The sequence below is a fragment of the Bacillus rossius genome, chromosome 12, assembly GCF_032445375.1.
Source record: "Bacillus rossius redtenbacheri isolate Brsri chromosome 12, Brsri_v3, whole genome shotgun sequence".
Taxonomy (NCBI): Eukaryota; Metazoa; Arthropoda; class Insecta; order Phasmatodea; family Bacillidae; genus Bacillus; species Bacillus rossius.
Window position 1 is genome coordinate 27,646,569 of NC_086339.1, and position 18,958 is coordinate 27,665,526.

Here is an 18,958-nt window from a genome sequence, read left to right on the forward strand (position 1 = left end):
TTGTTTTATTTCATTTTTTCACTTTGGGGTGAGGAATGGGGCATCATTGCCTCCTCCCTATTTCACCCCTGGAGACGCCAATTCCAATCGATATTATTTGTAAGTTTAAAGGTTTAATGATAATGGGTGATAGTATTTTTATTTAACAAAATGTTTTAATAATTTTTTTTCAATAAAAATGACATGTCTTGAAAATGTAACTTTTGCAGCAGGGTACTTCAAGCTGGGTTTAGTGTGTAGGAAAGGACGGTGGAACAGGGAGTGCAGAGTTAGCCGTGGGTCGTGGTTGCAGCCAACAACGCCGTGTCTCCGAACCTGCTGTTCGCGGACGTGACGGTGGTTGCCAACGCAGTGTGCGCGCGCACCTTCGGCGCCCAGCTGCTGGCGTCCAACATCTGCACGGCGGGCGCCAACGGGAGGAGTCCTTGCAACGTGAGCAGCGGCGACCTCGGACTCTGCCACCTGCACTTGCCTGGCCCCCAGCATCTTCTAGAGGGGCCTTATCAAGCCTTCCCCATTCAAACTTGAAACACACACACACGCGCGCGCACACACACACACACATATATATATATACTTAAGGCTCAATAATACATCCAATGTTTTTTTTCACAGAGCTATTTCTGAAATTTTAACTCTATACCTTCCTTGCATTTGTTGTTCTGTGCCACAAGAATTTTCAAAGGGGCATACACTTATTTCAGTATCGCGGCACTTAGTTCAATATCGTGGGTGTAAAAAAGACGCGCAAGTAATGATAATTACGAAGACTTGCGTGGTTTATTTTTGCACCCGTGGTATCATCCTAAGTGAATATCTGATAAAAATAAGGTATGTATTAGTGGCAGAACAACAAACGTAAGTTAAAAATGTTATAATCAACCCTTGAATAAAAAATCTAACGATGAAAAAAATCAAAATAAGCGAGACCGGGTCTTATAACCACTTTGCTTCCAAGCGAACCTGAAAATTAAATTTCGAAGATGGCTTTGCGAATCATTAATCGAAGAAAAAAAATTATATTTTTCCCTGAAAAATCATACTTGAATAAGTTTTATAAACGCAAAATATGGGCTCTCAACATTACATTAGGCATTAAAAATACGTGTGTTTTTAACACGAAATCATGAAAACTCAAATTAAATCGAAAGGGTATTCGACAGCATTTCAAACATGCAAATACAAATTAAGTTCTTGATGTTTTTTTTCACGAAAAACTAGACAAAGAAGGAAAATGAAATTCGAAGGGCATGGGGCTGGACCTGGGGCGTTTTGCGGGAGTTTACGGGAGTTTCCTCGGATCGACAGAGACAATGGGTTGCTCATCACGCTCCCCTCCTGGGGCCTCCTAGGACGGGTGACAATCAGTAGACCGAACAGTCGTTAGTCCAAAAGTTTCGGTGAAACGACTTTGGGAATACCGCCTGTTGGCCAAACGACTGTCAGCCGGATAACCAACCGACTTTAGATGACGTGACTGTCGGTCAACTTCCTGTTGCCTGAGTTAAGATCATTTTTTCCCACCGAGATGAAATTTCGGGGCTTTTGTTCAGATAACCGTTGGCCAATTGCCATTAGAGTAAAATGACTTTGGGCAAAACAACTTTGGGGCTTCTGCCAGCTAGTGTAACGAATTTAGATCTACTTCCGTGCCATCTTCCAGGAGCACAGCCTTGCCTTTGGTCGCTTCCAGAAAGAAAATCTCTCCCCTCCCCATACCAGATTGTGGAAACCAAAAATTTGTGATTTTTAGTGGGGTAACTTCTCATTTTCGTGCAAGACCGGGATTTGCAGGAAGTGCACTATTTATGTGAAACTGGCTTCAGTTCCATTGCTTTTGTAGTAACAGGAAACCTTAGAGATTAAAGAACTGAAAGGACTATATAGAAGACAAAAAAACATTGTCTATCCGGCATAGATAATCGATATAGAACACATACCCTGAACAAAATACTTATTTGCTTTTAACCAAGTAAAAAAAAAAAACACACACACGTGGAAAAAACATACAAATGTCTCTCTTCTGTGGATTTTGTTTTAGTACATGAAGATTATTCATGATCAGAGTGAGAAAATCTTGGGGTTGATTGGCAACCAGTGAACATTTTTTTATAAACATTGTGTTCTTTTATTACTGTTCCTGCGACCATTTTGTGTTATACTTGTATCAACTGTCAAATTTTAACTTTCATCTTTAGTACCTGTAACACTAGTTGTTGTTGTTCTTCTTATATTGCTTGACGTGTCCTATACCTAGAGACCTGTAAAATTCGCGGATTCATATCGCGATAGGATAGAGTCCAAATACTTTTGACATTATTTTGCTTCAGTGATTGGGCCACAGTTTATCTGAAGGACTCCGGGCCAATGAAAAAATCTTTTAACAGAAGAATTAGCGAATCACGATCATTCCAGTCAACAGGCGTTACGAGTCGGTAACGTAACCAATCAGCAGATGTAATTTGCACGAGTGCATAGAGGATCTTGGAGTCCATCCTTTAGGGATTTGAAATCGCGAATTTTACAGGTCTGTCTCTACCTATACCATTTGTGCAAATGTCTGTATGGTCAGATGGACAAAAATTAATACATTTAGAGCTGTTTAGTGATCCCGGTCACAGTGGCGTAGCCAGGGGGGGGGGGGGGTTTGGGTGTCCAAACACCCCGCAAAATATTATATATATGTGTACTTATGACAAAATTTACACTTGTCTAGCTGTTGCAAATGCACTTAGATGAAATTAAGAAAGAACCCTTGAGCCGATAACCCTTAATATTCAGCAATGAGTTTTCAACAGTGTCTCGTTAAAAAATATCATAAAGTCAGGACACAAATTTATGTTATTTAAATCCAATATTTTAATTAGAAAGTGCTTAAATAGCACCAAATTGCACATTTAAATCAAAATTTTTCCGGGGGAGGACCCCCGGATCCCCCCTTCTTAGTACGGGGGCAGGGTGTAAGTAAACACCCCCCCGAAAATAAGTCCTGGCCACGCCCCTGCCGGTCAGCGGTTGGCGCGTGAAGGGGGAACGGAGAGCAGTCCCGCATGTGCTTGTTGTTCTCCTTGCAGGGCGACAGCGGTGGTCCGCTGGTGATCCAGGAGGCGGATGGCCAGTTCACGGTGATCGGCGTGGTGTCGTTCGGCGTGCAGAACTGCCTTGCTGGCTTCCCCGCCGCCTTCGTGCGAGTCACCAGCTACCTCAACTGGATCTCCAGCAGCGCCGGCATCGCCATCCGACCGTGACCCCACCCTCCTCCCCCTCACCACCCTTGTACCACTTCTCTCGCATAATAAACTATTTTTTTTATACACAAACCCACCCGACTCTAGTTCAGTTTCACCCGGATCCCAAAAAAGAAGAAACACCACTTGTTGCGTACGTTCCGGAAATTTTCTACCTGGTGTTTTTATTTTATTTTTTAAATGTGTAACATCTTAGATCTCGGTGTGTGGCATTTGATAGGAGTAATATCCGTGAGTGGAACGTTAAGTCGCATGCAGCGGAAACGTGTAACCACTGTGCTGCCATCTGTGGAAGTCTCATGAAATGTCGAAAAGATGGTGGAACAGTATGATTCAACCGTATATTTTGCTTTCGTGAAAATTACATAATTTACACTGCGCATAGATATTTACAAATAAAAAAAATTATAGTAGTATATCTATCCTTTAATACTTTATGTCCTAATTTATAGTCACAAAAATGACAAATTAAAAAAATACGTTAGAATCCTGGCATTAAAAAATTGACAAACCCTAGTTATTTTTTAAATTTAAGTGTCCCTAGACCTCAAAACAATCGTAAAAACTAAGAAAATTACATGGAACATAGTAACTTCTCGTAAAAAGCAGCTTATTTGAATATTCGAATGTTATCGATCGGACATTTTTGAGCATCCTTTGCAGACGAAATAACTATAACTTGTTTCACTAAATGAATCCAGAATTTATTATATGACTCGTCGACTGCGCCGCCCAGTCTCAAACACCATTTAGATTAATCGGTTATTATTATCTTTAAGGAATATTTATAAAAAAATAACTATATCTTCCTTGCATTTGTGGTTCTGCCACAAATATAAGATAATTACGAAACATGCAGTATTTTTTTTTACACCAATGATATCAAAATAAGTGAATATATGTTGGAAATATTAGTGACGGAATAAAGTTGGGCGATGTCGAGTTAAAATTTAAGTAATTGCCCTTAATACAAGTAATAACGAATAAAACAATAAAGATATGGAGTGTATACGGAGTCTTCAAAAAAAGTTAAATAGACAGCACAAAACATTAATATCGGGAAAAATCGTCATATTTTATAGTAAGGAAATATTCCAGCATTTGCATGGAGTGATTTCGGAAAACCACGGCAAGGATAAATTTTGTGACCGGACCAGAATTCAAATCTAATTAATGTATTTCCACTGCACCAACTTGTTCCATTAGAAGTATAAGTAATTTTTTTAATGGGTGTGTTTTAAAATTATGAGTAAAAATTAAAAAAATAAAGGGTCGGAGAAAGGAACCATAAACAAATGTTCAAATAAAAAAAAAATAAAAAAAATCACATACACTGTACCTATTGGATTGGAATGCTGCAAAAAACCAATTCCTGAATATATATTTTTTTAGGCAGTTTACTGTGATAATTATATTTGACCGAAGTCATCGAAGAAAGTATATCACAGTGAACCATAAATGGATCACGTAGATGAATATTTTTTGAAGTGATATTTCTCAAACGAATCAAATTCTGAGTTTTTTCCTCCTTGAAACCTTAATAGTTTCAATAAAGACTAGGGTAATGTATTAATTATGTGTCTCTTGCGGCTCCCAGGCTGTGCAAGCCTGCCAACCACCTACACTATTAAATACGTTCACTTTAAATTTACGAAGAACTATGGTCACAAACTATCGAGGGATCTCCATAAATTTACTCTTATCTTAGTAAATTCACGGTTACTGATTTCCCCTGCTTGAACGCGAATCCTCAAGAACATTATTGGTGTGGTTACAAAATTAAAAAAAAAAATTCTGGTTAAGACTACAGCAAAAAACACTTCTCTTTGGACCACGTTCTTGTTATTATTATTTACAACGATACCCAATACTCGGATTCGGCAGTAGTTTCTACGAAGATTCGTTTACAATAAAATTACGAAAAACTCTTCGTTTACTTGAGATGCATCTTTTCGTTGAAAAATTCGTAAATTTACTGTAATTTCTAACAGCATTGGGCCGTGCACCTAGCAGGACGCCGCAGTGAGTGATTTAATTCCGACTCACCTGTTACTTTAAATATATGTCATTTAATTGTTCATCCTATATAAATATATATAAAATATACGGAACTTGTCTGTCAGTCAACCATATATCTCGGCGACGGAAAGTTCTAAAGACGTGAAATTTGGTACATATATACTCAAAATAATTTTTTAGTATTCTGCAATAGGCGCAAGAAGACTTTAAATTGGCTAAAGTTGAATAAAATGATCTTATTCGGTAGCATAAAAAATGTTTTTTTACTTTACTAAATATTTTTCAATTATTTCAAAAATAATTATGGAGGTACACAAAGCTCATTGTAGTACGAAATTTGCAACTTCATGTCGCCATAAAAACTTGTCGAATGCCGAATCGCGCTAACGAAAACGCACGCCAAAGTTTCGTTAGTTTTGAAAAAAATTTGTACAGTCATCTAGTTTTTGTATCACTTTGTCAGTATGTTTTTGACTGCATTTTGAACATGAGTAATTAGGTTGGTGTGATTTTATTAACATATTTTCCATGGTATACATTTTTTCTATATGTAAGTTTTTAAGGAAGAAAAGCAACAACTTTCATACATTTAAAGATTTTCTCGGAATTGTTTTCTGATTTAAATTGTAAATATTAGTAAGTAGGTGCATTATGCTAATTCAGACAGTTTTTTTCCCTTAGTCCTTACCTACACTAAAAACGGAGTGTCCTGAGGTCTGTTTGGGGCGAACTTCTAGTTTTATATAAATCACATTGTTGCCTAGTGTTTAAGGCATTTACGAATAATTATAATTCACTACCCGAACCCCTCTTATCAGTGTTGACTAAAGCTACGCCATGGATGTGAAGAAGAAAGCCAATGACGCTACTGCTAACACTATGATGCCTTAGCAACGTAAGATACTTGCTTTAAGGTGTTGTTTGGACACACACCATTGCTGATTACACTGCATGTCATAAGAAAAATCAATAACAGAAAAATTATAAATATACAAAAACCAAAATAAAAAAATGGTGTCTGTAAAGTCGATTTACGGACGATAGTTTTACGTGACAACGTCATAACAAAACATTGATGAAATGATTGCATACTTTATGAATACAATTGAATCATTTTTATTTTTCTAATAAAAGAATAAATACTTGAAATTATACTAGTAGTCAGATTTTTAAAATGCAAGAATAATTAACCTTTATTGCCGAAATTGTTGTTGTAATAAGCAATGAAAACCACAATAACTTTTCACTTCACTATTTAAACAGTCGAGTGGAAGAGAGATAGATGCGGCGCAAGCGTACAATGAGCGTAACGGGACACAGCATAACGGAAAAATGTGCGTAACGGGACACAACGTAACGGAACAATGTGCGTAACGGGACACTTTTTCGTGCGTGCAGCCGGCGTTCATCGATTTATTAGACGTTGTCACGTAAAAAAAATAAATAATTATAGTTTAAAAAACTAAAGAAACATGCTTTTAAAGATTATCAAACAAAAATAAAAAAATAATTTAAAAATTTAATTTATGACAATAGTATAAAAGCAATACTAGTATAAATGAGAAAAAAGCTTGAGGCGCTTTGTGCCATATTTTTTGTATATTAAGCGCAGTAGATTAAATGTATCTGCTCAAACTGCGGAGATAATAGGTATCATGTAAATGCCAAAGGAACGATGAAAGGTGTCTCTTTCGCAACGTGTCTACAAGTCACTGTGAATTTTTTTTTATTTCTTTGCATGTTCATGCCAAAAACGTAGTTCTTATAATGCTAAACAAAATTGTGGTTTTTCTGTCCTGAATCCCAGTGACAGCTGGGTTAGTACTATGATTGTCGTAAAAATAAAGACTAAAATATTTTGACAGAAAGTTATTTAAATGGGCAACTCTTTCTATTTAAGAGATGGATCGAAAGATATTAAAAAATTGATTTGATATAATTGTATTAAAACATTTTAAATGTAAAATTAATGGAATTACAAGAGTTATTATTTTTTAAACCTTAATTTGTTATCTCTCGAAACACGTCTACTGTGCACATTTAAATCTTAATATATATAAATCTCGTGTCACAATGTTTGTCCTCAATGGACTCCTAAACCACTTAACCGATTTCGATGAAAATTGGCATTTAGGTGTAATATTTTCCAACTTGAGAGATAGGATAGTTTTTATTTTGATTAATGGTCTTAATCTTATAATTTTAGAGTTTTCTAATGTGATGTATGTATGAGTTGGCAGAAAATCACCACGGCAACGGCTGTAGCATTGTTGATGCTTCATTCGTCTCCATGGCAACGACTATTTCATTGTTAGTGCAGTCCTCATCACCGTTGAAATTTTGCGGGTACTTTGAATATCAAAAATTGCCCTTTTTTTTTCAAGTATATATATTTTACAGACTTGAAACTTCACAGTAATGTTCCTTATGTTACGCAGGATGACATTTTCCGAAAATTAGATCCCATGGGTGGTTAAAACCAGGAAACAGTGGGTACTTTGTCTGCATAAGAACAGGATTTTCAATTGTTCATGCCTTCTGCGTCTCCATGGCAACGGGCATCGCGCGGCAGTGGCGTACCCACAAGGAGGGGCATGTATAATAAGCGGCGCAAGAGTGATCTGCCTGTAGACTGCCGTAGCGAAGTACGGGTACATCAGTTGTACATTGCGTGCATGAGTTGGGAAACCATCGGTGCTATTCATTTTCTCTCCGGTACATTATACAGCATTGTAATAAATTTTAACTGAATTTTTTTTATTTACCATTACTGTAAATGGGAGATGTGGCTTAATTTTTTTCCATTAGTATAGCCGTGCGAAGCCGGGTCGGGCAGCTAGTAATATATATTTTTTTAGAAAACTGCCTTCAGCCTTGACACCGTTGCTGTCATCGTTCTGGAGATGGCAAATCTTGGCGGAAAAACCGGCTTACTAGCGACTAGGTTTGTAACTTTAAGGGGGTAAGGGGGCCAGGATTGGCGTAGTGGAGGTAGGGAGGTAGCTATGGTTTTCTGACTCAATAAATTACAAAAAAATATATATCTTCCCAAACGCCACAATGGATGGTGTAACTTTATAAATTACTAGCTATGGTACCTGTCTTCACATGGGCAGACCAAGTTTTGTACATTCAATATTGGTTAAATAAATTTGAATTTTAAGGCCAAGCACGAAAACAAATTAGTTTGTACATGTAAATTATTTAAATATTAGTATTTAATAACAATTTTCATTAAACTATAATCTTTTAATAATCTTTATCCACCCTTGCGATGACAGGTAAGTCGGTTATTTAATTTTTTTCTCCAAAATATCACAATCGAAAAAAATTACAAAAAAATATATTCAAGCGATTAATACATTGTAAAACACCATTTAACTTATAAATATTCTATGTAAAATAAAGTAAATATAAAAGATAAAATAATATGAAAGAGAAAATAATTTTATTACCTACAGCCTATATAAAAATAATCAATGCATTACAGCACTTATAAGTTCATAGAAAAATCTCTGGATGTTACATTCGTCGCAGTCCCGCTTGAGAAGTTGCTTCGCGGGTCTAGCTACCTTCAAAGCTCGAGTTTTGTGAGAACTTCGAGAAAGGTTTTGCCTTTCGCTTGCCAGTCAATATTCAAGAAAAAAAAATACAAAAAACCAAACTACACAACTATAATCAAATCCATTATGTAAATGTCTAAGTAGAATTGAGACAATACAATCAAAATCCAACAAAAAAAAGTAAACTACACAAATTTCTTAAACCCAACAAATTGAATAAGATAATTAATCAGCAAACAATCCGCAAAGAAATATATAAAAAAGTTATATTTTCATTGATAAGTAATAAATATCATAGTGTGTTATTTAACCAATAGGACACATTACATTAAAATACTCTCAGAAGTTGTAGGCTATGCGTTTGTTTGTAATTCCAGAGGAACTGTAGGTAGGTACTTACACTTTTTCGGGATAAATATTTTGTGTTATTTCAGGACGTACATCTATGGAATACGCTAAAATGCAAAAATAAAATAAAATAAAATAAACTATCCGTTCAGCAATTGCAGAGTTATGTTTTTTTTTTTTACTATCCCACAGGAACCATACATTTTTCCGGGGATTAAAATTATCCTAACCATGTCCGTTTTCAGAGCCTAATTTACCTATATACCAGATTTAATGAAAGTCCGTTCAGCCATTAAGGAGCCGTGTAATAAAAAACACACAAACGTTTACATTTATTATAATAGTATGATAGCCACAAAACGTTTTGCTGTTATTAAATTTAAGTCTATTTGTATTTCATCGTTAATCACGACAGTGTTATTATTTGCCTAATATTTACAAATTCATAACATTTCTTGAAAATATATCACTATGTATTGCAAGTGTGCACGTTATTTTCCATTTGTAACATTTTTTCACGCCTGTAAATGAGCTCTTACTCTTACCTCTCCTACAATAAAACTAGTTTAACTTTCTGAAGACCTGCTAGCTACGCCTGCATGTTGTCCTGGATTGGGAAACTGATGTCATCCAGTCCGTAAAACGTAAAATCCAAACTCCGTAACTTGCTCCGTATTAGTCCAATGCTCGAACAGGACCAATAGCAACGATTTCAACGTCTTGACATCCTCACCGAAAAAATATTAAGAAAAATTTTCTCGATCAATAGTGTTTTAAATTGGTGATTTTTACGTTTAGTAGATATGAGTTATTTGATGCACACACAAAAATGTACATTTTTAAATATTCTTCACATCAACACATTTCAAACTACGTACCTATATGCTATCTGGATGTTAACAGTAAAAACTACAAAAATTTCACCAAACGGTTCTGAAACGCAACCTTACACATATTTTTCCCACTTAAAATATGTGTAATAAATGTTACTTTATAGTATTTAGTTTATTTTGTATAATCCTCAGGAGACTTTCCTGCTGTCTCATTAAAAGGAAACGTTTTATAGAGTCTTTGAGAAAAGGAAATTTACTTTTTCTGGTCTTACCTGCAAAAAAGCCTAATGCATTTCTTAGATTTTCTAAGAATATTTTCGATGTTTGACGAATTTACGAAATCGTCTAGAGGAAACTTTGTTTTTATTTAATCAACTATTGACATTTCGTTATCTTTCAGATATCACACATCCTGAAAAGAAAGCCAAAGGTTGACAGACCTATTCACTCACGGTCAGTTCTAGAAAACGTGGCATTTCAAGTGCTAGCATTGACAAAATTAAGATAAAAATTCGTAAGAAGGTTATATCGTACATGATTATCAGTAATATATTTTAAGCATGACGTCAATAGTTAAGTCTTATCTCTGATAAAGACAAAAAAATTGCACACTTATTTTAGATAGAGGCAGATATTGTGAACTAAGTCTTAATTTCAGTTTCAGTTTCCAGCTTTGGAGCATAATTGTTTAGAAATTATTGTTTTATATTTATTTTTCTAATTATTAATTTATATATTTGTAAGTTATTCATACGACATGAAACAAAGCACAACGTTTTCATTACTTACGCAAAAAATATTCTTACATTGTGATTGTCTACAGAACACTAAGAGTAAATGTTACTTTAATTTTTTTAAGTACGTATACACAACACAGATGAAAGTGTAATAAAACCGACGTTCGCTTGCAAATACCTTTGGAAGAACGCAACAACTACATTAATTGTTGGGTTAGAATAAATAGTAAAAATATGTAAAATACTCATTTAAAAATCACGCTATTTATGAGTTAAATGAACGACCGACAAATTATTAGAACATTATTATTCTGAAGGCTGAAGACCTCTGATGGGAAGATAATGCCCAGAATATTACTCCAAATTACATCATTGAGTGAAAGTATGCAAAATATATTTTTAAGGGATGAAATGGTACAACAGAAGATAATATATGCAAGGAAAACACGCTGTACTCAGTTTTTGGTATAATGCTACTATATTATTGGTTGTGACAAATGTGAAGCTTGACAGTTTCACAGGAATGTGTTAGAAGTTTTTTTTTAAATTGTTAAGTTGTAGCACACCAATTAAATGTTAGGCATCTAAGTTTAAAATAAAATATTAATCAAATCAAAAAATTCACTATGTGATAATGGGTGAAGTGTCTCGAGGAAGTAGTAAACGTTGAGTTTTTCAAGCCGGTTATAGCGTCCTAGCAATTCGGAAAAAAAAAATAATTGCGGGGTTGAGAGGCATTAACTCTAGATTGGGTCACACAACGCAAAAGGAAAAAAAAAAACTATTTTATAAATTCAACTAGTTGTCCAAATGTTCTTCGTTAAAAGAATTGGGAAAGGTGATCAGGTACCATATAATTGGTTTTTTTAATTGAACAATTCAAGAGCTTTATCATTTAAATGTATTTGTTTGTCATGTTTGTTTTCATAAAGAAATATATAAAAAAAACTAATATTCCCGGACACTTGAAATCCCAGTCGTATGATAAGTGTGTGTGACTTCTGGATGTAGGCTATAAACTATAGGATAGAAGTAGGTACTTGAATTGAGGATTTCGGTGCCTACACCGAATACATATGGCAAATAATTTTTTTTATAATAAAAAAAAAATATTTTTTTAGAGAATATATTGCGAATATTTTATACGTCATTGTTAAATTTATTTATACATATAAAACTACTACTCACATACTTATCTCTAAATTTCCAGATGAAAAGGACTTAGAGAGCTAAAATTTTGTACATATATTCACCTCCGGTTCTAGAGTCACACTAAGAAAGGAAATAGTCAAAAATTTAAATCTCAAGTTGTGTAACTTAGGCTTGGATCAATGCACAATAATCTCTCATTTAAATTTTTTTTAAATGATAAATTAAATATTGTTTTGATTAACTGTTAGAAATAATCTTCAACAATGAAAATATTCCCAAAGGTGAAACTAAATAGGATATCTATGAAACCAACAGGTTTACATTAGGTCATAGAGAAGGAATAAGAAAGTATATTTCAAGCCCTTCATGTCTAATTAAAAGTGCGATTGTGTGCTGTGTGTAGACTCCCGTAACGGAGCACGTTTAGGTACATTAGCTAGTTGAATAAAAGCAATTGATTGCAATTATCATAATCTCAACACACGTGAAGTAGCCGAAGAAATTATCAATAACGACATAAGTGCTTATGAAATGACCGTTTGCTCTTTGTAAATACCACAATTTTGCACTTTGGATTAACATGAAGTAATCAAAGATAGGCGGACAACGTGTCAATGTATATGATTTAGTTATCTTCCCAAAAAAAAAATAGCTACGTTGAAAATAACATCTCTATTCGAGGACAAAGGTTTTATCTTGTAACTATATTTCGTTTGAAAAAGTATAAAACACCTAAAATAACGTTGCGCCCTCGTAGTTATTGCTAACACAATGAAGGTTCTCGTAGCTTTGGCGCTTTTTGTTGCAGTGGCTCAGGTGAGGATATTTAGAAGTTTCTGCCAAACACTGTTAATTAACTCAATCAATAATTTTGAAACCATGTCACAATCATATTTGCACACTGAAGTCCAACAAATTTCTAATGGATCGACTGCTAATTTGAATTATGCTTCACTGGTACCTTTTAACTGAAATGTTTGCTTTCACAGCAATAAATTAAAATGATTAAATTATATCTTTACAAAAAAACTTTCATGAAAATTCCAACTATTTTCAACTTGTAAATTAACTTCTCTTGACCGTATAGGTTCTAAGCGCTAAATATATTTTTTAGTTCAATGCAAACTTTTAAATCAGTTTTTTAGAACAGCGTTTGTGAAAAATATTGAAAAACTCTATTAAAATTACTATCAGATGGCTAATTACTTCGGCAAAAATTCATTTTGCGATGTTAAAAAATATTTTGATGGTACCGGGTCCTCTTTATAAAATTGATGGGATTGGCCCTTTCTAATTTTATAAAGATTTTTTACCTCACAAACTTATGGATATTCGATTATATTTATAACACAACGAACGAGAAATTTCGTCTTTCTTTAACAGCCTAGGACACGCATTCTGCATAGAACGAGCAAATGTTTCAGCGGCATTGACACAATACCTACGGTGGAGATACGCGCAACGTGAAATGAGCACCGACTGATGGTCATGAACTAACAGGCAACACAGAAAATAAGTTGCTCTGCAGCTTGTTAGTTTGATGTACTCGAAGAGTCACGTGGTGTTTCGGAACAATTTACGAGTGTCTGTGGCATGGTCTTGGGGATTTGCAAGGATAGTGTATTACGGCAAATCCCCCCCCTCCCCCCCCCCACACACCCAAGTAAATCTCGAAATGTATTTTGCGCTGATATAGTACACACGACTATATTCTCTGGTATGCTACCGTAGCACGCTTTTAATGTACCTGTGAGGAAAAGGTGAATACTGGTTTTTTCTAACACGTGAAAACCTCTGCGTGGGCAACGCATTTCCTGGTTGGAGGCATGGTGTCATTGCCGTTGAAACATTTCCAAGCGCGGTAAGAATTAAATATACGCTCTTGAATTTGGTGAATATTTTTACATGCCATTTCATTCCATCCTGGATATTAATAATAATTCCTGTGTTGCACTTACAATCTATCATTCACTTCTGCTTGAAATACACAGGAATCCTTTAGCGTCCTAATAAAAAATTAATGTTCCGAGGACCTGTTGATAAAGTTACCACTTTAACATCCAACGCACATAAAATATCATAGGTATTTATCCTACTAATGTTATAAATGAGAAAGTTTGTGTGTTTGTGTGTGTATGTTTGTTACCACTTATCTAATTAACGGCTGAACGGGTTTTCATGAAATTTTGTATATAGGTAGTTACTTTAGGTCTTGGAACAGGATTTCGGTTACTTTTCATCCCGGATAAATGTATAGTAGCAGAATTGTGATAGTTCGAGATGATATTTCGTAATTTCATTGTTGATGCTTTATTCTTATCCATGGCAACGGCTGTTGCATTATTGATGCCATCTGCGTCTCCATGGCAACGGGCAGTGCATTGTCTGATTTTATTTTTTTCGAGGTGCGGAAATGGCGTATCTATCTTGGACATATGTAATAAGTTGGGTGTGTTCTGCCTGTAAACTGCCTTAGCAAAGCACGGGCACTTCAGTAATCTAGTGTAAAAAAATTTCCTTTAAAATCATTTTAACATTTTTTTTCTGTATAATCCAGTTTAATAATGTATATTTAATATATTAATTCATTTAATTACAAATAATGTTTTAATTTCATCACAGACAATTTCAGTAAGAAATCTTCGTATCGTACATTTGTTCCACAAAACCAAATAACATATATTTATCGATGCGAACATTTTTCATGGGAACAGAACAAAAAAATCTTTATGATTGCTAGTCAATTATGACATGATGTAAAAAAAAACAGAATTGAGACCAATAACGTTTAAGTTTTTGTGTGGTTTTTCAACTAATGGTGTGAACAAAGGGCCTTGTGTTGTACCAAATAGAAATTATTTTAAATTTTTTTCCAGAAGATTGATATAACTATATTAAACGCAGTGAATTAAAAAAAATATATTTTTTTAACTGCTTGAGTGAAAATTTATTGTGTTTTAATTGGTGTCGTGATGGCGTTTATTTTTGATAGGAGGAGCTTTTTTTGAATGATAACTTATTTCGGCTGAGAAGTTTCAGTTGATACTTCTGAACGACAAGACTTAAGTTGCACACACGCTAGATTGAAAAAAAAAAATAAAATAAAAAATTTAAAGCAGTCATGAGGACTGCCGACAGAAAAGAAAACTTAAAACCATAAACAAACAGTTGCACGAAAGACTAACTTTGTAAAATATATTTGTGTAAGATAAGAAAATATTTTTTGATACAAATCAGAGACTTGTTCGTAATTTTTACGGAATAATATTATCACACAACAAATTTGTTCTATCACGTTAGTAAAACAACTCCTAAATTACTATAAAAATACGCATTGCTAGTAATTGTAGGTATTAAACAAATAATGATGCTCTTAATTTTTAGGTTATATTGCTACAAAGACCCCGTTTTCTTCGTTATTCAAACTATATATATATGAGAATATTAATATATTTTATACTCACTTTTAACATCACAGTAATCGTATACTTAAGATTTAAAAGAGCAACAAGTTATACTAATAGGAACAGATATAGTGTTATCGTTAACACGTCACGTGACCATGTCGATGACGACACGACTTACACAAATTTACTCCCTATCCATACCTTCCCGTAGAAGTTTTCACTTCAAAAACATGTTTTTTTTTTCCATTCTCGTGGCCGCTGTGGACTCAGTGGCGTAGCCAAGGTGACTGGCGCCCCTGGCCAGAAGTGAAAATAGCGCCCCCACTTGGATTTAAAGAGAAAGAGGGGGGGGGGAGGGCCGTTCAAAAACACGAAACCGTCGCGGCGATGGCCCCCCTCCCCCCCCTCCCTTGTCCCGGCGCCCCTTTTACTCAAAAATATTCAATTGTTTACTAAAATGACATAACTAAACAATATAACACACAATGTAAATTCACAATTTTTTTTTTTTTTAATTGGCGTCTAAAACCTTTGTTACGAGCTGTAAACATGGCTCTTAAAAATATTTAATAATTACTGAATAATCCGCGGCTTTGCTCTCGCATTTTAAAATACGCCGCCGCGTGGTGGTACGGAGGAAAAACGGGACGCAACGGTTGCAGGCCAGCAGCCTTGCCGGACTGGAGTTCGCGCACCGACACGCGGAGCCCAACCCCAGACACACGGCCGACGAGTGGGAGGCCATCTACGCCGCCGCCAGCGACGTGAAGATAGACTCCGCCGCCGGTCTGGTGCTGGGGACCACGCCCCAAGACGGTAAGTAGCGGGCTGTCTCCCACCACCACCAGTAGCGGATCCAGAGGAGGGGGGGGGGAATAAGGGGCTCAAGCCCCCTCCAAAAGCATCTGGGGTCCACTATTGTTTTTAGTGTTTGCCTTGATAAAGCCTAGCCTCAGCTGGGTCAAGGCCTCTCCCCAAACCCAAAATCCTGGATCCGCCACTGCACCACCAACCCTAACCCGCCCGGCATCCGTCTGCGGAAGCCTTTTATTTCACAGACGAGAGAGCCGAACTCCCGATCGTGCACGTTCGGTTCTTTTTTTTTTTTTTTTTTGGTTCGTTGTAACTCATGATAACAAATGGTCAATTAGGTTAGGTTAGCTACATTTTAAATACTTTTAAAAATTTGTGGACGGTTGATTTGGTTAGGATAGCTACATTAAAAGATACTGTGAAATTATTTAAACGGTCTCCTAGCCCTGGATAGCTACATATTAAAAAAGTTATTTGCTAAGCAACCGTAAAATGATTTTACAGTTATTTTTTTAATGTAGCTATATACTTACCTAATATGACCAACCATTTTTAAAGTATTTATAATGTAGCTGACCTATCCTAATCGACCGCAAAAATTTAATGCCACACCGGTTTGTACAATGAGATAGAACGAAAAAAAAAAGCGAGCATGAACTTGGGGGAACTTCGGGTGTGGCTCTCTCGTCTGTGAAATGAAGGCTTCCCCATCTGTCTTCAAACGCGTTCATTTATTTCAATATTTTTCAATATTTTTTTAAAATGGAACTGAAACTTTTAAGTAAAATTTACAGATATTTGTAAAGTTTGCGCAACTGCATCACAACCAAAATAGCTTTCGCACGTATGCTCTGTGTTGTCCCATAGTACCTCCAACAGTTGAAAATACCTATAAACCAATCCCTCGAATATATTTCCAGTACTTACTTCGCACTTAACACGAAAAAAAGTCAAAATTATTGAACATTCGATTGAACATTCATTCCAAATGAAATTAAATTGTTAAAAAAAAATTTGTAGGCCTTACAGTGAATGGACGTTTGGAGAAATAGATTGGTGAAGAAAATTATGTATGTGATATGAAAATAAGCTAAAAAGAAAACCAATAGTTTCAAATTCATGTTGATTATTTTTGCTCTCATAACTGCTTAGTGTGTCCATATTGACACATGTATTTTTAGACTGTAAGAGAAATAGATTTTTTATATAATTTTTTTTGTGATTATATATTGTGTTTTTAAGTTTATATGTTGAAGTAAAATGAAATCATGAGAAACAAAATTAATTTGGGCAGTAAAGGGTTTGTAACGTCAATGATAATATAAAATAAAGATATTTATTTTCGTAAGAAAAACGTTATGTCATGTATGCGAAAATAATATATTTTTTTTTGGCAGCATGTTTCCGAAAAAGGAATGTTTCGTGGGAGTACATGGCAAAGTTAATTCTTCTTCTTCTGCTTCTTCTTCGGAACAGAAGCTCCCGGACGTCTCACAAGCTCGCGGTGTTGTCCTTGTCGGTTGTCTTCTTCTTCTTCGTCGTCTTCTTCGTCTTCTTCTTCGTCTTCTTATTCTTCGTCTTATTCTTCTTCTTCAGAACAGAAGCTCCCGGACGTCTCACAAGCTCGCGGTGTTGTCCTTGTCGGTTGTCTTTTTCTTCTTCGTCTTCTTCTTCTTCGTCTTCTTCTTCGTCTTCTTATTCTTCGTCTTATTCTTCTTCTTCTTCAGAACAGAAGCTCCCGGACGTCTCACAAGCTCGCGGTGTTGTCCTTGTCGGTTGTCTTCTTCATCTTCGTCGTCTTTTTCGTCTTCTTCGTCTTATTATTCTTCGTCTTATTCTTCTTCTTCTTCAGAACAGAAGCTCCCGGACGTCTCACAAGCTCGCGGTGTTGTCCTTGTCGGTTGTCTTCTTCTTCTTCGTCGTCTTCTTCGTCTTCTTCTTCGTCTTATTATTCTTCGTCTTATTCTTCTTCTTGTTCGGAACGGAAGCTCCCGGACGTCTCACAAGCCCGCGGTGTTGTTCTTGTCGGTTGCAGAGAATGCCGGGAAGGTGCTCACTAATCCCGGGAGCCGCATCATCACCGGAACGGCGGTGAGCCAGGGCGACATCCCCTGGCAGGCGTTCCTCATCATGGGAGGAACCAACCTCTGCGGTGGTTCCCTCATCTCCAGCGAGTGGGTGCTCACGGCCGCCCACTGCCTGGACGGGTGCGTACAGCGTCCAATCCACGCCGAGCAAATGATGCGTGTTTTGACGCGATAACGTCTTATAAATTCGATGAACGCCGGCTGCACGCACGAAAAAAGCATGATTCATTGTTTACGTTCCGCCTGAGCCGAGCGTGCAAGGACCGGCCAACCCACCGTGCGAAAAAATCTTCTGTAATATCAAAAACAGGTTAAGGCGGGCTTTTTTTTAACTAATTGGTTCGTGATTATATTCAAACAAATTATTATTTAAATTAAATTTGCAAAAAACTGTAAATTATATTTGAATATTAAAAAAAAGTATGTAATTTTTCATCAATGTTTTCTCATGACGTTATCACGTAAAATTATCTTCCGTAAATTGACTTTACAGACAATCCCCCCCCCCTTTTTTTGTTTAAACATCTATATGACCCAAAACACGTCCAGTTAAAAAAGTACTTCAATAAGAACCAACTAAATGTTGAATGTGTTTGATGTCATGTTTGTTCCAAAACAAATTTTCTTAGCTAATAATTATGAGGAAAAAAAACGTGAATATTTAATAACACTGAGTGGCCACTCCGTACCAGTGCTTTATTTAATCTACTAGTTGCCATGGGGACGAAATTTTGATCTTTAATGTCCCCAG

General features: G+C 35.8%; 2 protein-coding genes across 2 annotated transcripts in view; both read left to right on the forward strand.

Annotated features, from left to right (window-relative positions):
* LOC134537280 (transmembrane protease serine 9-like) overlaps window positions 1–3,248 on the forward strand; it is a 57,506-nt gene extending 54,258 nt beyond the window's left edge. The window contains exons 19-20 of the mRNA XM_063377554.1: window positions 293–432; window positions 3,075–3,248. Of these exons, the coding sequence (XP_063233624.1) occupies window positions 293–432; window positions 3,075–3,248 (314 nt within the window). The remainder of the gene's footprint in view (window positions 1–292; window positions 433–3,074) is intronic.
* Window positions 3,249–12,649: 9,401 nt separating this feature from the next.
* Window positions 12,650–18,958, forward strand: part of LOC134537281 (transmembrane protease serine 9-like) — a 35,618-nt gene continuing 29,309 nt past the window's right edge. The window contains exons 1-3 of the mRNA XM_063377555.1: window positions 12,650–12,716; window positions 15,970–16,123; window positions 18,156–18,327. Coding sequence (XP_063233625.1) covers window positions 12,672–12,716; window positions 15,970–16,123; window positions 18,156–18,327 — 371 coding nt within the window. The 5' untranslated portion in view covers window positions 12,650–12,671. The remainder of the gene's footprint in view (window positions 12,717–15,969; window positions 16,124–18,155; window positions 18,328–18,958) is intronic.